Below are 22405 nucleotides of genomic sequence, written 5' to 3' on the forward strand. Positions count from 1 at the left end.
AGGAGATCTCTGTGCTTTAAAAAATGTTTGTTTTTATCAAGGGGTACTCGAGGACACACAGTAACGGGGTACCTTTGCTGTTGTTAAACAGTCTGGCACTTATTGTAACAACTTCATGGTGAGTATTGGCACCTATATTTCTAGGGAGGGAAACCCCTTATTTATCGGACAACTGAGATAGTTAGCTACATACAGCTACCATCTGAAAGAGCAACTAATGAATACAGCAGCAAGGAATCTGTTGAGGAAGGAAACAATCCACATCTAATTTATTTTGTGGGAAAAGGCCATTAGACTGTGCCCACAAGCCTGGACTTCTGAAAATCCAACAGCAGATTTATATCACTCCCACTGATTTTGAAGTTTCACTGCTCCTGAATGATTTTTTTAAAAAGGAAAATCCTAGTTTGTATTCATTTAGGTAACATTCCTAGATGCATGCTAAAGGCTAAAACATCCACTGACACTGCCCATGCATTCAGGCTAAGCAGTAGGATGAAAACCTTATTCTAAGGCAGGGAATGTCCACTGGCATCACCATGTTCCAACGTAATATTGTCCCCTGTCCCACAAACAATCTACCACCGATTTCCTACCAGGTTCAGTGTACAGAGAAAAGACACTGTAAAGGCTAAATTGCCATGGTTTCCTCCACAAGGACAGAATTTTCTCCTTATGCTCCCATGTTTCCATGAACTAAAACTCCCACAATCACAAACAACTGGCTAATATGAGCTGTACTCTAGCCTCTGGAGGGCACCAAGTTGGCTACTGGGAGCCAGTATGGTGTAATGGTTAAGAGCGGTAGTCTCGTAATCTGGTGAACCAGGTTCGCGTCCCTGCTCCTCCACATGCAGCTGCTGGGTGACCTTGGGCTAGTCACACTTCTCTGAAGTCACTCAGCCCCTCACCTCACAGAGTGTTTGTTGTGGGGGAGGAAGGGAAAGGAGAACGTTAGCCGCTTTGAGACTCCTTAGGGTAGTGATAAAGCGGGATATCAAATCCAAACTCTTCTTCTTCTACTGCCCCTGTTCTACTGCAAAGGAGTGCAACAGCTGCTGGGCTCATAGTAGAAGGCATTCTCACTGAATGCCATCGTGGTCGGGGATGGACTGAATGTGCAACTTCCATTTAAGTCTTGATTTGGCTTGACATTTTTATAGAAGAAACAGAGGTACCCTACAACTTCACTATAAGATGGGAGGCTCTTTAATCGCTGTCCTGAGTATGACCTGTTTTCATGAACCATGTTTGAAATCTTTAAAACTGGACACTTGAATAAAAAGAGACACAACCCACCTGGACATCTTTATACTTTTCTTGTAAGTCCATAAGCCTGTGATAAGCTTTAATAGCTTCTGAAAACTCTCCAACGTCTGTACTGGTGAGAATGTAATTTTCCCAAATCTGCCAGTGCTCATAATTACACTTGAGAGCTTCCTGAAGGGTCCGGAATGCTTTAATTCTGGTTCAAAATTAAATAAGTTAAAACACACAAGGGTTTTTGCTTTGCCATTCGATCCCCACCCCCCAGCCTTATTCACTTCTTTAGAAGGTTTATCATTTTAAAAAATGTATATACAAAGAAGACCACAATCCTAAGAGTTGCTTTTCTGATTTGACAAGAGATGGATGATTCCCTTCCCTTTATACCAGCATGCTTCATGCCATAACCTTTATTGCTGTTATCTGTTGGCAGGGCTCCCCATCACACATAATCACAGTGACATGAGAGATGCTTCCCTGTTGTGTGATCCCATACAGCTGAGTGCAGCACCTGTCTGCAAAAGAGGCTGCCAATTGCAAAGGAGCAATCCACATCATTGTATCATTTGCATTCAGGGCACGGCATTGCAGGAGAGAGACTGCTCCACAGGGAAACAACTCTCACGATGCTGGGCTATATGTGAAGGGGTTCTAGATTTTCCAGTGACAGCATTTGAATGTAGTAAAAATGGCTTTCTGACAATTTTTTTGCTGTATTCCCCCCCCCCACCTTGAAATCTATTATACCGGGGGGGGGGGGAGAACATACATATATAAGGCACTCCATTTTGTTATTTTTCTGTGAAATACCTGCTAGTCTAGAATTTATGGAAGATTACTACACTTCCCCTTTACAAATAGGCTAAAGCAGATAAACAAGCAGAGAATGCTGCTTGTTTAAAGATGAATATGTGTGCTTCTCTCAGCCAGGATGAAAAACAAAAGGTTTTGACATTGTTAAACTATAGCACTCACAGATTTGCTATTTGCCACCTACTATTCTTAACTGCATTGTTAGAATGTTAAAAATTCTCCATGTTATTTTAATCCCATTGGCATAGACCAGGGGTCAGCAACCTTTTTCAGCCGTGGGCCAGTCCACTGTCCCTCAGATCATGTGGTGGGCCAGACTATATTTTTTGGGGTGGTGGTGGAGGAAATGAATGAATTCCTATGCCCCACAAATAACCCAGAGATGCATTTTAAATAAAAGCACACATTCTACTTGTGTAAAATCACACTGATTCCTGGACTGTCCGTGGGCTGGACTGAGAAGGCGATTGGGCCGGATCCGGCCCCCGGGCCTTAGGTTGCCTACCCCTGGGATAGACAGTTCCCCTTTTACTTCTTACACTGTATTTTGTAAGTCTTGATTAAATGGTAAGTCATCTTGATTTAGTTGTGAGGATGAGAAATTAAATAGTAGCTTTCAATGACAGAAACTGATCAAGCGTTAAATATGGAACACCATTTTTTGTGCAAATCTCTGCCAGGTGAAATTTCACCACAGCTCTTGTTCTGTGAGCTAATTTATGAGAAGAGATAAGAGACGCAAGATGGGGATGTCATTCCAGTTAAGGGAACAATACAGGTACATAAAGAGTCCAGAAATTGCACCATGACATGTGAATGGGAGAACAAAAGGATCAGATTAATCACTCTCTGGATAAAATAAAATTTACTTGCTGACTTAAAAATGAGCCACCTTAGAAGCCTATGTAGCCTCCACAGAGAGATTAAGAAGTTCTAGTGTGATAAATGTTCTAGTCTGATTTTCTTCATTTAGGTAATTGGCTATAAAGTTTCTCGGGGATACTTCTACATACTCTGAAAGTTGCTGAAAAGGACATTTGTCTGAAAAGGACTCTTGAACAAACATTTGTATCTCTTTACATCTATTTTTTTTGTTCCTTGCAGTCTCCGTAGCAACTGAATCTTTCAGTCTGTATGTTCCATAAATATGTCTAAGGGCCTCTTGAACTTATTTATGGCTTTTGGTTCAATGCACTTTCTTGGCAATTTGTTTCCTGTGTCCACAACTTTGTGAACTCCCTGTTCATTTTCTCATTTTCAGTTTGCTTCCAGAAAGCAGATAAATTGTTCACAGTGATGCAAGCGGGTGAGGTGGGGGGGAGGGGGGGAAAGAGAAGAATCAAGCATTATTTTTTTTAACTCTCATTTTTCTCCCTTGCCTTTTTAAGTTGCATTCTTTTTGGTAGATGATTAATGGGACACAGCCTGAGCAACCAAAAAATTATCTTGACAACTTACTTATGATACCAAACTTCTGAAAGAACTGCATTATCAAAAAGGTATCTACTCCAGACATCATTACATAAACTGAGCAAGCATACAGAACTAAGAAATCGGGTCCCTTCACAAGATTTATTAATGGCTTCTTCTAGGGAGCAGAAAACAAGTGGCTTATTATGCACGTTGATACCATCTGCTACCATGAGGCTAGTACTAAAACTGCCAACTTCCCCCTTGATTATGTGACTACAATAGGCATCCTTAGCTATATATTTTTTCCAAAGGGACTGAAATCAGATTTAGATGCCAGCTTGTTTTTTTTTAAAGTAAGAATGCAGTTATGTACATAAATATTTATATGCCCCATTCTCTGCCACCTGAAACTGACCAAAAGCAGAATTCACAATAAACACTGCAACTAACAAGTAATAAAAACAGCCAGCTAAAAATTCCACAGTTAATGACATTACAGTTATTAAGAATACTGGAATGCTTTTTGGAAAAGCCAGGTGGGTCGGTGGGAGGGGATATACACCCCATAGATACAGCATGGGGGGGTCCACAATACAGAAAAGCGTGGGCATTTGATTCTGCAGGGCTCTTTTGTATAAAGGATCAGGATGCAGAGCAGGGCCTCCCTTGCACGATGAAGTCAGTACAGCACTTGCAATTAACAGTATCCTGTGCAATAAATTCTGCATTGCGACACCCAGTTTGGGGAGGAATCTAAACAGTTGCTTTTCCTTTTCAAAGGCTTCTCAATGATATCTCTACCTTTCTAATGCTCCTCGTGGTGGGAGGCTTGTCCTAAGGTGATCATAAAGTAGATCACGAGGGAAGCACGCCCAGGAGCTGGGAGGAATTGTGGGGGAAGCTGGAGAGGGAGGAAACCAGCACTGTTTACTTTGGATGCAGCAGTTACTAATCCCTTTGATGTACTTACTTCTGTTTTAATCTGATATATGCAGTTGATAAATTGTTCCAAGCCTCGGCATTCTGTGGGGAAAACAAATGCTTGAAGTAGAGAGCAAACATACAGGAGTAAGGATACCTATTTAAACACTGAGCACACTGAATCTGTGTTATCAGAAAACACTGATTTGTGTCTCAACATATTTGACATTTAAATTTGACTGTTAAATTATAGCACCAATCAATAGGTATAAGCGAGCCGGAGTTAGATATTTTAAAGACCTGCTAATTTTGAGAGAATTTTAAAGCATATGCCACTCAAGGGCTTACCTTTGCTTGATTCATAGCCATTAGGAGTATGGCAAGATTTAGGATAGTGCCCATATTTAATTTTTTTTTAGGTTGTTGCAGTATAAAGTTAGTGTAACAGTAGAAACAGTGGCATACCAGGCGGTATTATTTTGACAGGACATTGAACAATAACCTTAAAAATAGTCTGAGAATTTGGGAGATATTAGAAGAGCACAGACCTGACTTGGCCTGGGCAATATATCTATGTATCACCCAGGACTGGTATGAGGAGCAGAATGTGATGTTAGTTTCACTCAGCGGTATATCACTGGCGAAACCGCCACCGCTCCTGAGTCCCTCCACTAGCAGCGTCCGCTGGAGGAAGTCAATAGTTCCTTCCTCCAGTGGGTGCTGCTGGCAGAGGGACAGATATATCACTGAGTGAAATCGCCATCCCACTCTGCCCTCATACGATGGAGAGGGAGAAAAAAGTGCCTCGCTGATACAGCTAGTTCCTCTCTCTGCATCTTTAAACTGCTCAACTGAGGAGTGTTGCCCCTCCTCGCAGCAAGCAGTTAAAGGAGCCCCGCTGCTCCACTGGGGGGTGGGGGGAGTGTTCCCTTCCCCCAGCTGAGCGGTGCAAACAAGCTGCATTGTCCCAGCCTGTAAGCCTGGGTGAAACCGCCTCAGCTCTTGAGGTGAGAGCTGGAGCAGTTTCACCCAGTGTCTCCCAGGCAGAGGCCAATGCATCTTGTTTTTTCAACATCAAGGTATATCGCTAAACTGCGATGTTTAGCTGCTGATACACTGCAACGTTGAAAAGCTGATATCGCCCAGCCCTAGACCTGACACACTTTCTCAGACTGAGAATGATTATAATTTCATTTGGGGCAATGCTCCAATGTTGAATTACTGATTTTGCCCAGTTTAACATCAATGAGGAGAAACCACAGCAAGCCATGGGTTTTGTGTCCTCCCTCCACCAACCCACCAGCTGTGAGGAGGCTGGAAACCTTCACTTCTATTTTAGATTAACCAGTTTAGTGTTATACCTGAACCATAAGCACATAAGAATAGCCTGTTGGGTCACGTCAATGGCCCATCTAGTCCAGCAACCTGTTCTCAGTGTGGCCAACCAGGTGCCTGTGAAAAACCAGCAAGCAGAACAGGCGACCAAGAGCACACTCCCCTCTTGTAGTTTCCAGCAACTAGTATTTGGAAGTAGCACTCACCACCAACTGTGGGTGATCTCAACTATGTGATGCAGAAACAAGCCAGCTTCTTAAATGTTGGTTTGCCGTTGTCTCATTTCAACAAGACATAGTTAAAATGAATCACAGCTTGGCAGGTTCAGACAACATGGCAAGCTATAGTTAATCTAAAACACAAGGAAAGACTTTGGACCTCCTCTTCACAGCTGCACTGGGTGAGAAGAATTGAGCAGAGGCTTGCTTTGTCTTGTTCTTGTAACACTAAACTATGGTTACAGTCAGGGGAAGAGAAGAGGAGGAATGAAACAGGGCTCTGTGCTGCTCTGACAATCCCTGCATGTTGTGGCAGCTACACCCAACTCAGCAATGGATTGTTGTAGTTGCCGTCTCTCAGATAAAAATATTTTTAAATAAACAAGCTTAAAACGTAGTCTACGAAAGCATGACAATGATAACCAATATCTTTTTAATCAAATGCTTTCCTGGGTTAAAGCAATTTGTTGGACTGCTGGCCCACACTCTAACAGCACTAACTCCTTCCTTAAGTATCCTCCTCCCATGACAGAAAGCCGAAAGGGAATGGTCTTTTTCCGTGGTGGCTCCATGGCTTTGCAATTCTTTTCCATCAGATCTGTATTAGGGTAAACATGATGCATGGATTTCAGAAGGCACTGAAAATGTATATTTTTATATTAGCCTTCCAGGCGTGATATTGTTTTACAGGCTAGATTATATAGTTTTATTTTGTTTTTACTGGCTTGCTTATTGATCAGTCTGTTTATTAATCAACTTACATTGGATGGGCTTGCCCAGAAAAGTGATTAAAAAAATACCGTTAAAGAGAATCAAAGCAACACCAATGTTACCTTAAACCTATTGTACTTACGTCAGGTTCCAATATCACACAGCGCTGAAATGCTCTGGCAGCACCTTCATAATCTTCCAAAGCTAAGTAGGCACAGCCCAAGGAAAACCACACACCTAACTGAAAGGTCAGCAAGGGGGAGCATACAAAAACAAAACAACAATTGCAGTGTTTGCCTGGAAAACTGGCTATGTTTTATTGTGCAAAAGGCCACATCACTTTTCTTGGAGTTACCCCAAGGTATGTTATCTAACTAAAGCCATAGGTCTGATGGAGCTTCAAGAGTCAATCTGCAGGTTGGACACTCGACAAAGATACAGCAGCCACTTCTTGGCTGTGATGCCACCATCAGAAAGGGCAATAAGGGGATGCAGCTGTGAGGATGCAAATAGCCCCTGAGAAGAAGCAGATGTATCCACAGAGACACCAGTTTGTATAATACATTCTTCTTGTAAATGTGATTGTTGTGGAAAATGAAGGAGCAGGATGTAGTGGCAAAACTAACCAAGAATAAGTTCCAACAAAAATCTTGTAAATGACATATTTATGTAAAATTCATTGACTAACTCTGTAAATTCATTAACTGTTCAGTGTGGAAATAGCATTTTGCCACTGCCAGCCCACCATAATGCCCTGTATCGTTTCATTATTAATACTTTGTCACATAGAGATAATAAAACCATATTAAATTGATTTTTAAAAGAAGAGCAGGTGTCCCTGAGGGGAAATAATTACTAAAACTCACATTCTGTTTTCAAAAGAGTCTCTTTCTGACACAGCTGACCTGGTCCAACAAACCAAATTTTGTGTGCTGGGTTACAAGTTCCTAGTCCCTCTTCCCCTCCTGCACCAGCTTCTCTCGGTTTCTTAAATTATAGTTTCCCAGCTTCTCTCTAAAACAGTGCCGCTCATAAGGTGGCCCTACAGCGGCCATATGCTAGGCTGCGCCTGCATCTTTGCATAGGCCAGAAGAGAGCTATTTTTCAACAGTATCAATGATGAAATACAGAATGGAGTAATATTAGGCTGTTAAAATTTGAAAGTCCAGATAAAGCAGTATTTGGGTTTTTTCCTGCCAAAAGGAGGCCTGTGTGTTTGTGTGTGCCTCTGTCTAATTAGAGGCAGCACTGGAATGATTCTATAGAGACACATTTTTCCGAGGAAGAAAGGGTACTGCCACTGAATTGCAGGAAGTATGTTTAAGTCATCTTTGTAGGAGATGGAGGCCTTTAGAGGGCCCAACAGTGAAATAATTGCAAAGAAAAGCTGGAGTGAGAGAAACCATGACTTCCGTAGGCAATTATGTTGGTTGGAATGGGATCTGGCAAATCACTCACAACTGCAAAAAAAAACAAAACCCAAAAACCCTGAGGCTCTGAATAATCACTAAATGCAGGGGGATGTTTCTGGTAGCAAACTATTTCCCTGAACCGCAGTTGCAAACAAGAGGGAATACAGCATGAGAAACATTTCAAGGGAAATTTTCACCTGGAACAAACTTCCCACCTTCCTACTTTAAACGCCCCCCCCAAAAAGTGGCTTATATATTTGCACTACTGATTGCAGAGAAAAAGTACTAATTAGTAGCCTCGTTTTGTCAATCTCTTGATTGGTTTTGGTATGCCTTGCATCCTTGTGGCCACTACTTGCCACATTGGTACGGACACTATGAATTTCTATTTGGATTTCATGTTTAAGATACCATATTCTATGTATGGTTCAAGAGTATATTGCTTCTTCACTGCCTAAGCAGTTTGCTAACACAAACTAGAATCACACCTCTTAAATGGGTTAATGTCACTAGTTCTTCAAATAACTCTTTATCATGTAAGTGAAATAATTCAAGCTTACAACGTGCAGATGTGTGAAAAAAAGGTCAGAATTAATTCTGCTTTTGAAACTGCTGCTTTGATTGAAGTGTTAACTTTGGAACTACACTCAAGAACAAAGCAAATGTTGGCACATGCATCTCACGTTAAAAAACAAAGGAGCCTTACAAAGGCAGTTTGTGGTTTTATTCTTGTTCTTGTGTTTGGTTTTAATATAGATTGTTGTTTTTATTATTACATTGTTAAGTCACTTTGACACATTTTCATGTAAAATAAATGATGAATGGATGTAATAAATAATGATGGAGCCTAGACTAAGCACATTTATTACAAATGCCCAAAGGAAGTGGAAATATTAATTGTTTTATATTATGGCTTATTTATATACCACTTTTTGATCAAAGAGTGACCCATAGCAGTGAATGGTGCATTAATACGAAAAAAGTCACTTTAAAATGCAACAATTGCACAGTCAAACATCAAAACAGCAGCAACATAATACTTGATAGCGGCCTACTTGCAGTGAATTGGCCCAAATGTGATGATAGATGTCTCATTTAACCCAGCCACTCCTTTTCACCTCAACCTTTAGTTTAGGGTCTAATTAAGTAGATTTCAAACTCAAATTTTCAGTTGCTGACCTTCAAGGCATCAGAATAGTGGTTTCCCCAACAGCAGAAACGTGCAAACATGGGTTGCATGAAAATATTATGTAAGCCTGTTTGCACAGCATGGATTTCCTACCCTATCCTTCCTAATATAGCTGCCTAAGAAGCCTCTCCCAGAGGACTGAATCATAGAGATAGAAGGATCTACAAGGGTCATCTACTCCAACCCTCTGCAATGCAGGAATCTTTTGTCAAATATGTGGCTCATACCCATGACCCTGAGATTAAGAGTCTCACTCTACCGACTGAGATATCCCAGTAACAGGGAAGGCCTCTGATGTGGGTATGGGAAGCTGCTATGAAAAGGGGCAGGGATCTCTGAAAACTAGGTGGTGGCAGCTGCACAAATGAGAATATCTGAATGAAACGTTTTGCCTATACTGTACTTGAAAAAAATAAATTCATGATTAGACCGCTACTTCTTCAAAGTGATGGAAAATATTTTTATTAGTTACCAGCTGCTCTTTACGTAGCTTTGAATGAATCACCTTACATAACGGGCCCAGCTCACACGTCACAGTAAACCACAGTTAATGGTTTACTATGAAGTGCCAAGCTGGGCTGGCTGTCTCCTCCCCACTAGCATGTGGAGGAAACAAATCAGGATCCATAGCTCAGCATTACATCCAGACCAGAGACTGCGGTTTGCTTTGCTCCAACAAACTATATTTTATGACTTCTGCCATGAAGTTCTGTGGGTGGTTTAAATAAAGAAGTCCAAAATAACCAAAATACAAAGCAAACCATAGAACCATTAATCTTTTTAGCTACTGGTGATTTTAATAATGTTCTGAAAATTTTAAATACCTGTTTTTAACAGCTTTTTATTGACAATTTTAATGTTTCATTTTATATTTTTGTAAGCCACTTAAAGGTGTTCTGACAATCAAGTGATAAAGAAATTTTGATAGATAGATAGATGATAGATAAGGGAAAAAACGTATTCAAACACAACAGACCATTAAAAACAGAGCGCCAGGTTACCAAAGTCATCTAAAGAAAGCCACAAATATGGTGACAGACAATCCTCTCTGGGATCCATATCCAGGGTGCTACTACTGAAAAGGTCCTATCCCTGGTGGATGCCCACCTCGCTTCATTTGGTGGGCCCAACTAGAACAGGGTATCTGAAGAGGATTTTAAGGTTTAGGTAAGTACATATTGGAGAAGGAAGTCTTTTAGGTAACCATGTCCTAAGGCTTTTAGGACTTTAAAAAGATATATATGGCAGGAGATGTGGCACTTAAGACATACACCATTATTAATTATTATTATTATTATTATCCCGCCATCTGGTTGGGTGCCTTACAGCATATCTAAAAACAAAGCATGAAGCGTTGAAAATAGGGCTGCCTTCAGATGTCTTCTAAAAGTTGTGTAATTCTTCAGAAGCCAGCACACAAATATAGTTCTTATTGTCTTACCTGCATGGGGTTAATCTTCACGGATTGCTCAAAGCACTCTATACATTCCTTGAAGTTCCTGTTGCGAAGGTGGAGAAGGCCTTTGGAGCGCTGAGCCCGGGCACTGCGGTGCTTTGACAATTCCCAAGCTTTGTCGTAGTAAGAATGGTCTTTAAGGACATCCCCAAGCAAGCAATATAAACTCGGTGTTTCTTTCTTCTCTACCTCCCGCCTCAAAATTTCTTCTGCCTGTGGAAAGAAAGCACCATTTTTAGCACTGCTTTCACTTGGTTCGCCTTGGTTAGCTGCCAGATATGTGAGGTAGAAAGTAGTCTTTCAGAAGCCCAAAAATGGCTGTAATTATATTGGACAGGTGCATGTTTTGTTTTCATTTTCTACAAGTCAGAAATGTCAGCATGCACAATACTCTTTCTGGCTTCAGATTTTGAGGGCCCCTGGGCAGGCTGACTTTAGTGGGTTCCCCAAGGCACTGACCACTCCTCACGCCTCTGGTCCAGAATGCTATACAAGAGGGGTTGTCACCCAAAGTGCCATGGCACCCTGGGGTGCCTTGAATGATGTTCAGGGGTGTTGCGGGCAACACTGGCCTCTGTCCCTCTTCCCTTCCCTTCCTCCTCTGCTGCCCTCTTGTGTCTCTGCCTCCCCAAGGTTTGCACAACCATTTAGTGCTGCAGCCCTGGCTGTAAGCTCCACAGGCGAATGGTGCCTCTGGGAGGCAGCTCTCTTTAGGGCGGAGGGTGAGGGGGGAAGCTCGACTGAAGCAGTAGCAGCTGCTTCCCAGAGGCCTCCCAAGAAGAGGATAGAGGAGGCTGAGGGGATACTCCACAAGGGAGGGTTTTCGAAAAGGGGTGAGGGGTTGCCAGCTCTGCAGGCAAGGGGTGGCACAACTGGGTTCCTGAGCCTCACAGGGGTGCCGCAGAAAGAATGTAAATGTTGAAGGGAGCAGCGGATTCAAAAAGGTTAAAAACCTCTGCTATACAATTTGGCACCTGGGCCTATTTCTTGCTTCCCTATAAGTTCTACTGAATTCAAGCAATATTTGTTGTCATTAGGGAGTTGGTTTTAGAACTGTGTCCATTCTGAAACATATTTTGCAACCAAGAGCAATGCACATGGGGGGGGGGGAGAAGACTTGTTACCTTTGCAAGAAAAATACAAGACTGAATCAAATCAAAGGTGAAAATGGCATGATTGCTGCAAAACCTGCTTGTCGAGAATTATTCAGGCTGCACAATAAGTTTTCTAAAGGAACAAGAAACAGCTTGAGTTAGAGAGCAGCCATGGTGAGGCAGTTAAAGACCCAGGCAATTCTTTCTTCCCCCCTCTCTTTGGAGCAACAGTCTACAGTGTGAATAAACATCTCTGAGGTGAAAAGTGCACAGCGACCTGCTCCTTTTCCTCATCCTTGCATAAGACTCTCTCAAATCCAGGTCACTGAGTGGTAGTGCCTAGTACAGTATGCTAGATATGCAGGTCAGCCATTCAGTAATATTAAACATTCTAGTTCACAAAATTGTACCTCTGAGCAGGCCTGGACTAAATCTGTAGTGAATTCTTTTTCCTATCTGAAGTGGAGGGGTACAGTTCAGTGATATGCCTAGCTTCAAACCCTGGCAACGCCAAGCAAAAGATGGTGCAAGACTGAGTTAAGCCAAGCAAACACAAGACCTAATTTTCAAGCCTACTCTGTGGTAGTGATGACCTCAAGGTGACAATACTACTTTGCCACCATTGTATCTACTCAGTGGTGTTCAATGGAGTCCCCCCTCCCCAAACTATTCAAAGTCTTCTCTAGCTTGGTCTGCAGAGTGATCTCCCAGTAGTCTGTTGCAACTTATTTACTAGGCATTTGGAGGATAAAGTTGCTCATATCTGCCTAAACTCATATGCCACTAATTCTACTGTTAAGTCTTTGGATGTGTCCAGTACAATGTTTTGCCCTGTTTTATTTAACAAGTTCCACTCGTGGAGGCCTGATGATGTAGACGAGATCTTGGTGGGGTGAGGTTATCACTCATTTGCATAACCCTTGCCCTTTTTGTCTTCTAATATTCAGCAGCACTAGAATGACAAGCAGAGTCCAGAAAGTAATTAATGCCTCCTTGTGAGAGGCAATTAGGAGAAAGCTCCTAAAAGATTTTAACACCCATGTCATGGTTGATCATAAATATCTACTTTTGAGGAATGTTAACTGGATGGTTGCTGTGCAGCTCTAGACACCATTGTTTTCAGTTACCAGATCTGAGCTGAACTTAGAGACCTCTCACACAAAAGCCCACTCCTGCTTAGCTTTCTTCATTTCAGCAGACTAATTTACTTGGAAAAAGTAATTTTGCTGTTGCTATTATTAAACCATTGGAAGTCAGAAACCCTTGCTGATCTGCAAATCACCCAGAGGTCCACCAGCAGATCCCAAAGTACCTTCTCACTACCATACTGTATCAGTAATAAATACAAGTTGCCTACTATGTCTACATTCCTGACTTTTTGTAATCTCCTGGCCACCAAATTATTCCAAGGAAACAATGCTGGAATCCTCACCTGGTCATGTATTGATCATATCCAAATATTTCCCTGTTTTTTTCCCCTGCTTAGTGACATGCTGCTTTTTATAGAAAGTTGTTTTTATAAGTTGGTTTGAGTTCATTTTTTGAAAGAAGTGACTAATAAATAAAACAAATAAAAACAAACTAAAATACTACTCTGAGCACTGAAAAAACAATTTATAGAAGAATCACAACTTTACATAATGGTGATAGCTATCTGTTTGATTTTTTAAAGGAAAATAATGAACTTTAAAAGAAGCTCTTCATTTCAAAAAGTTCTTCTGATTTACAAATTAAAGGTAAAAGGACCCCTGACCATTAGGTCCCGTCGCGGACGACTCTGGGGTTGCGGCGCTCATCTTGCTTTATTGGCCGAGGGTGTACAGCTTATCTACTTGCACTTTGACGTGCTTTCGAACTGCTAGGTGGGCAGGAGCTGGGACCAAGCAACGGGAGCTCACCCCGTTGCGGGGATTCAAACCACCGACCTTCTGATCGGCAAGCCCTAGGCTCTGTGGTTTAGACCACAGCTCCACCCGTGTCCCTCTAAGCACAAATTAAAGTTTACAGACAAAGAGCTCCCAGTTGTGTTTCACACAGAACTTGAAGCCTTGTTTCCAGTATTCTAGTCTTATCCCAGAATTAGTTGAAAGTATTTTCAAAAATTACGCAATTGCCAATTATGAAATATTTTAATCCAGATGCCTTCCTTATCCACTCTCTAAATACTGTTTTCCTATCTCTTGACACAAATGGAAAATATTGGCCTAAACTTTTATTCTTGATAGGATTCTCATATTGCTCTGGCACAAGCAAGGAGCCCAACAGAATTTGGCACCAAGACACATACTTGTTCATTTTGTAATTACCAGATTTAGATATTTACTCAGAATAGTATGCAAAGCATGGGAGAAGTTCCACATTATTTATATCAGTCATTATTTATATTTTCGCAGTTTGGGCTGCAATCCTAATACCATTTACCTGGGAGTAAGCCCCATTGAATCCAGTAGGGTATTTCTGAGTATATAGGGTTAGGATTGCACTGTTAGAGATTTCCATCCAAAATCCTTCAGTCTATTGTTTAACTGCAGCGTCTACACCTATGCAACTAAATATCTATGGGCAGGGGAAGATGAAGTGAAGATAGTGGAATATGTATTTCTGAAAAATGAAAATCACAACAGAGTCTAATGTTCTAGTCTCTGCAAGTATAACTTCCTTTTAAATAGTTTTGTTGAAGAACTGCTATTGCCTTTGTGACACAAGATGTAAGGAAATTCATGAAAATATGTAATTATTAGCTTATAAAAGAATGACCCTCCACATACACACGCTCTCTAGAGCATCAGAAATTGCAAACACTAGACACAGTATGCTGGGTATACTGGACATTTGTCAAGACACAGAACCAACAAGATGTCTGAGAAACCCAATGTCTGAAAAATTAAAATACACACTAGTCAGTCTACATATCCAGCTGTTAGGGAAGCAAATATGTGGATACAGATGGCAATTAATAAATGTAGACACTGGATGGTTTCCCCAGAACATCCTGTCTGGTTTCCAAGCTCATGCATTTTTTTGGAATTCACACTAAGAAACTCTTTTCTGTGATGTTTTACAGAGCAGGATTGCTATTTCTGGGCCAAAATTCATAGACAACCCCCTCCTCATATGTGTGTGGTGTGTGGTGTGTGTGTGTGTGTGTGTGTGTGTGTGTGTGTCTAGAGAGATGAGCTAAAACCCATGCAACAACATCAACATACCAGTAAATTTTAAGCAAAATAAAACAAATCCTTCCAGTACCACCTTAGAGACCAACTAAGTTTGTTATTGGTATGAGCTTCTGTGTGTATCTGAAGAAGTGTGCATGCACATGAAAGCTCATACCAATAACAAACTTAGTTGGTCTCTAAGGTGCTACTGGAAGGATTTTTATTTTATTTTGTTTCGACTATGGCAGACCAAAATTTATAGTTACCTACCTGTAGCTATAAATTTTAAGGTTCTATTTCCCCAGACTTCTTTGCCCCCATACAGAAAATCCAGAGACTAAGAATGCAACATAGTGGGTTTCCAAGATGCCCTAAGTGCCACTCAGCACAGTATAGACTAGCTGGTTGGAAAGTGGCAGTGAGAGAAACATTGTGCTTAAGAAGCTAGCGGGCCACTGTGTAAAGGTTTCTGGAATTCCTGCATTAGAGACAACTTTGTTACAGGAAAGCTTGGTTCAATTGGAACTCTGCATGCATCCCAGAATTGTTTGTCTGTTTTGGCTCTGCTGCGAGCAACGAGTGAAACACCACTGCAAATCAATGAGAGGAAGCTGTGGCCATTCAAGCTAAGTATATTTCTATCAGGAAAAGTTCTAGTGATTCCTGCCAAATAACCTCTCCATAGTAGTCGATGTGCAGCAAAATTTCCTTGCAGTAACCAGTGTGCATAATGATGATATGGCCAAGCTTAATTAGTCCCTCTGTCATATCTAGTGCAGACAGATGCCCTTATTTAGCACTAATTAAGCACTAAGGCAATGACAGTAGGGTATCCTTTTAGCAAGCATCTTCCAGTGGGGTAAGTGGATCATTCCTAAATTGCCTGGGAAATGCTTTTTCCTTTTCCCACACCTCATTCATCTGGCTGCAAGTTCTGATTGGTCAGAGATCCTTTGTGATCTCCCAGACATAACTTGGTGGGGAATTCATATTGTGATGTTTAATGGCATCATACTACTAGTATTCTTTGCCATGCAATGACCCTTGCACCCCAGTCCTGCCTTAATGAGATCACAACCATTAGGCAATCCTGTTCCTATAACAGGGCACCTTTCAGTTCCCATTTCATTCAGCTTTCTGCCCAGGAGACTGCTTCAGGGCACTCTTCAAACCTGTGCTAACCCTGCAGATTCTTGTAGGCGCAAGGTCTCTACTTCATTTCCATTCTTATCCCCAATCTTCCCCACTCTCTTTCCCTTCAGCGTTTCCCCATTTGTCTTTTTCTATGAACAAACGGCTGATGTAGACATCAAGATTGAAGTTGCAGAATTCTGAGGTGGAAGAATGAACTAGCCTTTGGGGTGCCATTTTTAAAAATGCTCTTCTATGTAAGTTGCCAGCAAATACATGAAAGAGACATATTGCAATACAGCTCCCTCCCTTTGTGCTAGTTTATTATTGGCATGGATTTTTTAAATTTTTATTTTTACCCTCTACCAGTGGTGGTCTGAAATGGAACGGCCTGTTCAGTTCTTCACCTCAGTTCTCTGCCACCTCATTCTGTTGTTTTCATAGGCAATTCTTGTATTGTTGGAGGTTAGATTAGCCTTGCCGCCTCAGCCAGTTCCTTTTGTATGCCAGACTTGACCCTGTGGGAAGGGATGCTTGCAGAAGTGGGAAGACATGGATGGCTTTGGTACTAAGCACTCTTTCAATTTCTAAGGAGGATCTTAACGGTAGCCCTGGGACCATGGGAGGAAGGAAGAGGAGAGGAAAGCATGAGAGAAAGAAGGTCACAGGCAAGAAAGTCAGGAGCCCCCAAACCTCTAATCAGAGAGACCAGAAGGAAGTCCTTCACCTCTCTGTCATTTTGTAGAGTTTTTACAATGAGTTTTCGCAATGACAAATATCATCCGACCTGGCTCATTTGCTTCAGCTATCTGGAATTGCCTCCAACTCATTCAATCCTGCTCTCTGTTTACAAGAACATTGTGGTACAGATCTTGGCTCAACTTAGTAGTTGCACTCCATGATCTTCTGGTACTTTTTAATTCTGGGATTCTAGGGAAGACCATTCATGCAAGTCCATCACATTAGTCTTTGTAGTAGTACATAAATACTGTTCTGAATAATTTTATAAAAATTTATGGGAAGCAGTTTTCCTTCTCATGATGACCCTTACCATATGTTCCAGTGAAAGGAAGTTGCTTCGTGCAGGGCACTGATGTACATGTACTTGTGCATGTATGCATCTCTGGGGTACATTATGTATAAACACAGTGAAAATAAGTAGATGTACTCTACCTTTCCATGCTGTCCTGCTCTTTCATAGCAGATAACTACATCCTCCCACATTTCAAGCTTTTCAAAGATCTGCAGAGCTGAACTGGTACATCCAAGGTCAAATAGTAAGCTTGCAAGCTGCCGCTGCAAAGGAAGATACTGAAAAATTCAAATCCAGAATTTCCCCCTAGAAAACCATTTAGCAAATATATATAAGGTGGAAAACAATTTAAAGTGTTTCAAGTTGAGCTTAGAAGGGCATGGGAATTCCAAAAAATAAGTCTTTAATATACGATAGCTAAATAAATCAAGCATAAAAATCTACTGAGTTAGCACTTATAATCTTTTAAAATCAACACAAGCAGAGATTAGGCATAGGTCTTACAATCTTAATTCACTAAGAACTAAATCATAAACACAGCCAGCAGCTCCCTCCTCTCCACAGTATTTCTCTAGACCTGCATTTCCCAAACTTTGGTCTCAGCTGGAGAAAACAGCTGGTTTTTGGACTACAACTCCCATCATCCCTAGCTAGCAGGACCAGTGGTCAGGGATGATGGAGCTACCAGATGTGGGCTACAACTCCCATCTGCTGCAGCCAGCATGGCCAACCGTCAGGGATGATGGGAGGCATAATTCAGTAACATCTGTAGGGCCACAGATTCCCCACTTCTCTTCTAGACTGTGCTTTTATAATGGAACTACATGGAGAAATGTCCTTATGAGCCAAGTTGCTGCATAGATGACCAGCAACCATTCCTAGTTGAGACTGTGGCTGGCCATTGTTGACTTCCTCTGCCTTGAGTCTGGGTCATACTGACGCTTCTCCGTATGCAGTTGGGATAAGGTGTAACACTGACTGCTGGGAATTCTATCAGCATGTTACCTACTGCCTTGTAGATCAGCCACTTTCATTTAACCTACCTCCCGCTGACACTGAGAAGCAACAAAGTTGACTGGGGACTTAACCAGGATCAAGGAAAAGCAAATAGGTAGGAAACAGGCAGGCTGACAAGATAGGATTCAGGGAGATAGAACAAACAAAAGAATGGGTGAGATGTTGGAACACAGCCAAAGAGCCCCTAAGAGTGAGCTGATGACAAATGCATCACAAGTCTCTTCCCGTTTCCTTTTACACGGGTTTCTGGGAGTGAAAGAGAGGAAAGCAGTTTGTGGCCTCAGGTGACCTTGCATTCTACAGAAGGCCAGGCTGGAGGAGTTACGATTCCTGACATATGTATGATTTACATGCAATAGGTTAAGTATGGGAGAAATGTATGAAATGGGCAGTGCTACTTAGGAAAACATTGCAACCACTGTAAATAATAAATCACCAATATACCTCTCAGTAGGACTCGGAATATTGGTTTGGCCAGAAAAGCTAGAAATTAAAACCACACTGGTTTTTTGTGAACTGGAAGGTTAAAAACATTTTTAAAGGGGGAAAATGTTAAAATGGTTTCTACTGTGTCAGAGAAATACAAACAGATTGCAAATCTAAGTTAGAAGTTGAAAGAAGTCTCTTGACCACAGTATCTTAACTATTAAGCTGGATTTTAAAGCTCTCAATTTGTGGTTATGTGTGTCCCCACTGATAATATGTTAAGACAGTTTAAAAGGGGGGTGGGGAGACAGTTTAATTTCTTTCCTGGATCATGACTTATTGGATATTTGTGAAAGTATTATTCTTTAAGCTAAATCATTATGTTTGTTTGGGGAGGGAGAAGAGACAACAAACAATTCAATACTGGAGGAGAAATCAAAAGCTGGGGAAAATATATTTAAAACAGAGAGAAATCTGTAGCATTCTTCATGTTAACAAAACAAGCAATCATTTCCCCAGTACAATATCTCAGCTAGGGCATTTCAAAAATGAAATGCTTAAAAATCAAATGTAATGTGAATTCTAACTAAAACATTATGCACCAGTTATTCTGTACCTGGATAGCCCAATGTGGAGGAACTTGGCAACTGTAAAATAGTTTCATACGTTCACAAATTGATGTTTTCTTGTCTTCAAATTGGTCTGCAATAGCCTGAGAATACAAAACACATTGTATATAAATGGAAGTTTAACAGTATTTACGATTCTGTCTAGGACTGTAACAAAACTACAACAGCACAGCTCTTAAGGCTGCTATTCTAAGCACTCAAACAAGGAAGTAAGTCCCATTGCACACAGCACACTGGAAAAATGAATGGGATGGTATTGTAAATGTCAACATGCCATAAAATTTATGAAATATACCACTTCTTACACAGGGAGACAGCCAACGCTGAAGAGCTTGTAGTCTCAGTGGTCAGCAAAGTAGGCAATAGCGACAGGAGATAACAGAAGAGCAACACAGCTATCACAGCCTATCACATAAACCACTGATGGACTCCACATTAAAATTTCACTTAACAAAGCACACCTCTCTCATTTTTTTAGATCCCCATGTTCCACATCTGAGGCGAACATATCCTCAACTTTATAATCATACTAGTTCTACTTGGTGATGCTATCTCACGTTCCTACTCAAAATTGGCTGCTGCACTAGCTAATAAAGACAGGAGTGTTTCGATTTTACAGTTTTAGAGAATGCGGTTTCTGCTATGGACACACTAGTCCCATTCAGAAGTAATTCTCATACATTGATTCAAGGTGTGAGTGGGGCTGCGCCAATGAGCCCCACCTCTGACTTTACGCACACTGACTTGCCCACTGTCGAATGCCTATGTGTTCGGTATAAACGTTTGCAGTGAGGGAGGCTTCATGAATACATGAAGTGTATTTATAGAGGTGCTGAGGATCAAGATCCCAACTTCAAGCTGAGACTTGATGCCTATGTTCATCCATGAGGGGACAAGGAGATTGTTCCCATTCATTACCTGAAAACGACTTTTTGATTCTGTCAGCATTTCTCACTTCACCACTGTGAAGCCCTATTCAGAAGTATACACAAAGGCATTATCACCCACTAATGTTGGTGCCAGGAGTGGGTCAAAGCAGCATGCATGACTGAAAGTTGGGCTAGTTGGTGAGGCTCTGCTCCACTCCCTGCTAATGTGTTGAAACACACAAACTTTACTTCTGAATCGGGCTGCTTAGTGTTCAAGTGTGTAAATCGAAGATGAATGGAAGAAAGCCAAGAGGTGTCATGTGTTCCAAGTTCCAGGAGGTGGGAAGATAGCCTGTTCCACACAGGGCTGCATTTTTCTGGGAAAAACAGGTCTGTACCTTGGGAGTTGTCACTGAAGGATCAGGTGGCCTTAGTGGCTAGGAGCACATATTTCCAATTCAGGCCGGCCACTTTTAGACTTGGCCACCGTACTCCATACTCTGTTAGCACCTAGATTAAAATACTGCAATGCTTTAACTTGTCCAAATTCAACAGCCAGATTACTGGCTGGGATTCTATTCAGAAATCATATAATACCATGTTAAAACAGCTGCAGTAGCTGCCAGTTTGTTTCCAGGCACAATTCAAGGTGCCTACATTAATGTTTAAAGCCCTAAACAACTTAGACCCCAAATATGTGAAAGCCAACTCATTCCCTACAGACCCTCATATTTAGGGGCACATCCACGGGAGGAGGAGAGGGGGGAAAGTTCCATTGTCCAAGTGGAAATCCTTAGTGCTGCTTTGGATACAAGCCATTCACTACCAGTTCAAACCCCATGTGTATAAATTAGCATTTTGCCCTAATGTGCATTAATTTACATTTGTTCGCATTCACTTGCACCTGCCATTTTAATGTCCATTTGCAGTGTTTAGAGAGATCCTTTTGGAGCTGCTTATGCATTGCATTTTTGTTTTAACCACCCTAAACAATTTGGTGTCATCAGCAAACTTGACCACCTCCCTGCTCACCTCTAGCTCTACGTAATTTATGAGCAAGTTGAAAAGCACAGGTCCCAATACAGATCATGGTTGCATGGATCCTGGCCTAAGATTTGCTGTACCAGCGTTATGTATTTTGAGTACACCATCAACTGGCTTTCAAATATATATGTCTAAAGATAGCAAGGTGACTTTCAGAAGTAAAAAAACACACACAGCAGATATCACCAACACTATTACAAGATTATAATTCAGGCCTAAACACTTTTAAAAGGAATGTATGAACCACAATTCTCAATATATATATAGCCTCAACAGATTCAGCTGAAACATTCTTGTGCATGCTGTGTAACTTTAAATATCTTTATTGCCATAAACAAACATCCACCTCATGAAGGCAATCACACAATTTTGCTAGTCATTAATCAGCTATCTGATTAGAGAAGATAGCTAATAAATTATAACAGCAGATTGATTATATTCACTCATCCGACACCAGTATACTGTACCGTATCTATGGTTACAGCTCAACTGCAGAGTGTGGATAAGCCTTATTTTGATCCCCAGCCTCAAAACAGATCAATCCACCTATATAACAGGGCCATTTTAAACAATACTTTAAAGGATCTTCTTTGCCATATTTCAGAAATTGATGATTTACTGTTTTTATAGAGAAAACAGTGATTTAATTGTTTGGAGCAGAGTGCCACTCACAGAAATAGGTAACTTAGTAGGGGGTATTAGGCCCTTTACGTACATCAGAAAACCCCACAAACATCAGTTGCTGGCTTGTATCTAACACCTACGATTTCAAAATAGGGGCCCCAATGGAGGAGGACATGAGTGAAGGAAGGATACTTTGAGCAGTTGACACTCTAGACTCCCAAGAAGACACTTGCTACACTGAGAAAGGTAAGGACTGATACCCCACTGATTGCCAGACTGATGTGTCAGTGACTACTAGCTAAAGCTGTGTCAGAGCATTCAGCTTGCTGCTGACACTGGCAAAACTCGCAAAATGTACCAAGGCATGAGGAAAGGATCAACAGTAAGGAAAACTGAATTGCTGAAAAGCTTGTCGGGAGGGATAATCACAGACCACAGCAAGCAGATGAAGCAATGTGCAGAGCATTATCAAGAACTGTACTTGCAGGGAAACATGGTCCTTGACACAGCAATCAACAGCCTGCCTTGGAAGAGCTGGATGTCCCTCCCTCCTTGATAAGCTGAAGGAGGGAGGGACATCCATCAACTCTCAGGCATGTAGTAAAGCCCCAGGAAAGGACGGAATCCCAAGAGAAGTGCTGAAAGCTGG

At 41.4% G+C, this 22405-nt stretch overlaps 1 protein-coding gene across 1 annotated transcript in view; it reads right to left on the reverse strand.

Moving 5' to 3' along the window:
• Positions 1-22405, reverse strand: part of TTC27 (tetratricopeptide repeat domain 27) — an 80984-nt gene that overhangs the window by 16709 nt on the left and 41870 nt on the right. Inside the window, exons 10-15 of the mRNA XM_081904741.1 lie at positions 19207-19302; positions 17288-17410; positions 10720-10947; positions 6820-6918; positions 4463-4515; positions 1300-1465 (exon numbers count right to left, since the gene is read on the reverse strand). Of these exons, the coding sequence (XP_081760867.1) occupies positions 1300-1465; positions 4463-4515; positions 6820-6918; positions 10720-10947; positions 17288-17410; positions 19207-19302 (765 nt within the window). The remainder of the gene's footprint in view (positions 1-1299; positions 1466-4462; positions 4516-6819; positions 6919-10719; positions 10948-17287; positions 17411-19206; positions 19303-22405) is intronic.

This window comes from Podarcis melisellensis (assembly GCF_964234715.1).
Source record: "Podarcis melisellensis genome assembly, chromosome: 3".
Classification (NCBI taxonomy): domain Eukaryota; kingdom Metazoa; phylum Chordata; class Lepidosauria; order Squamata; family Lacertidae; genus Podarcis; species Podarcis melisellensis.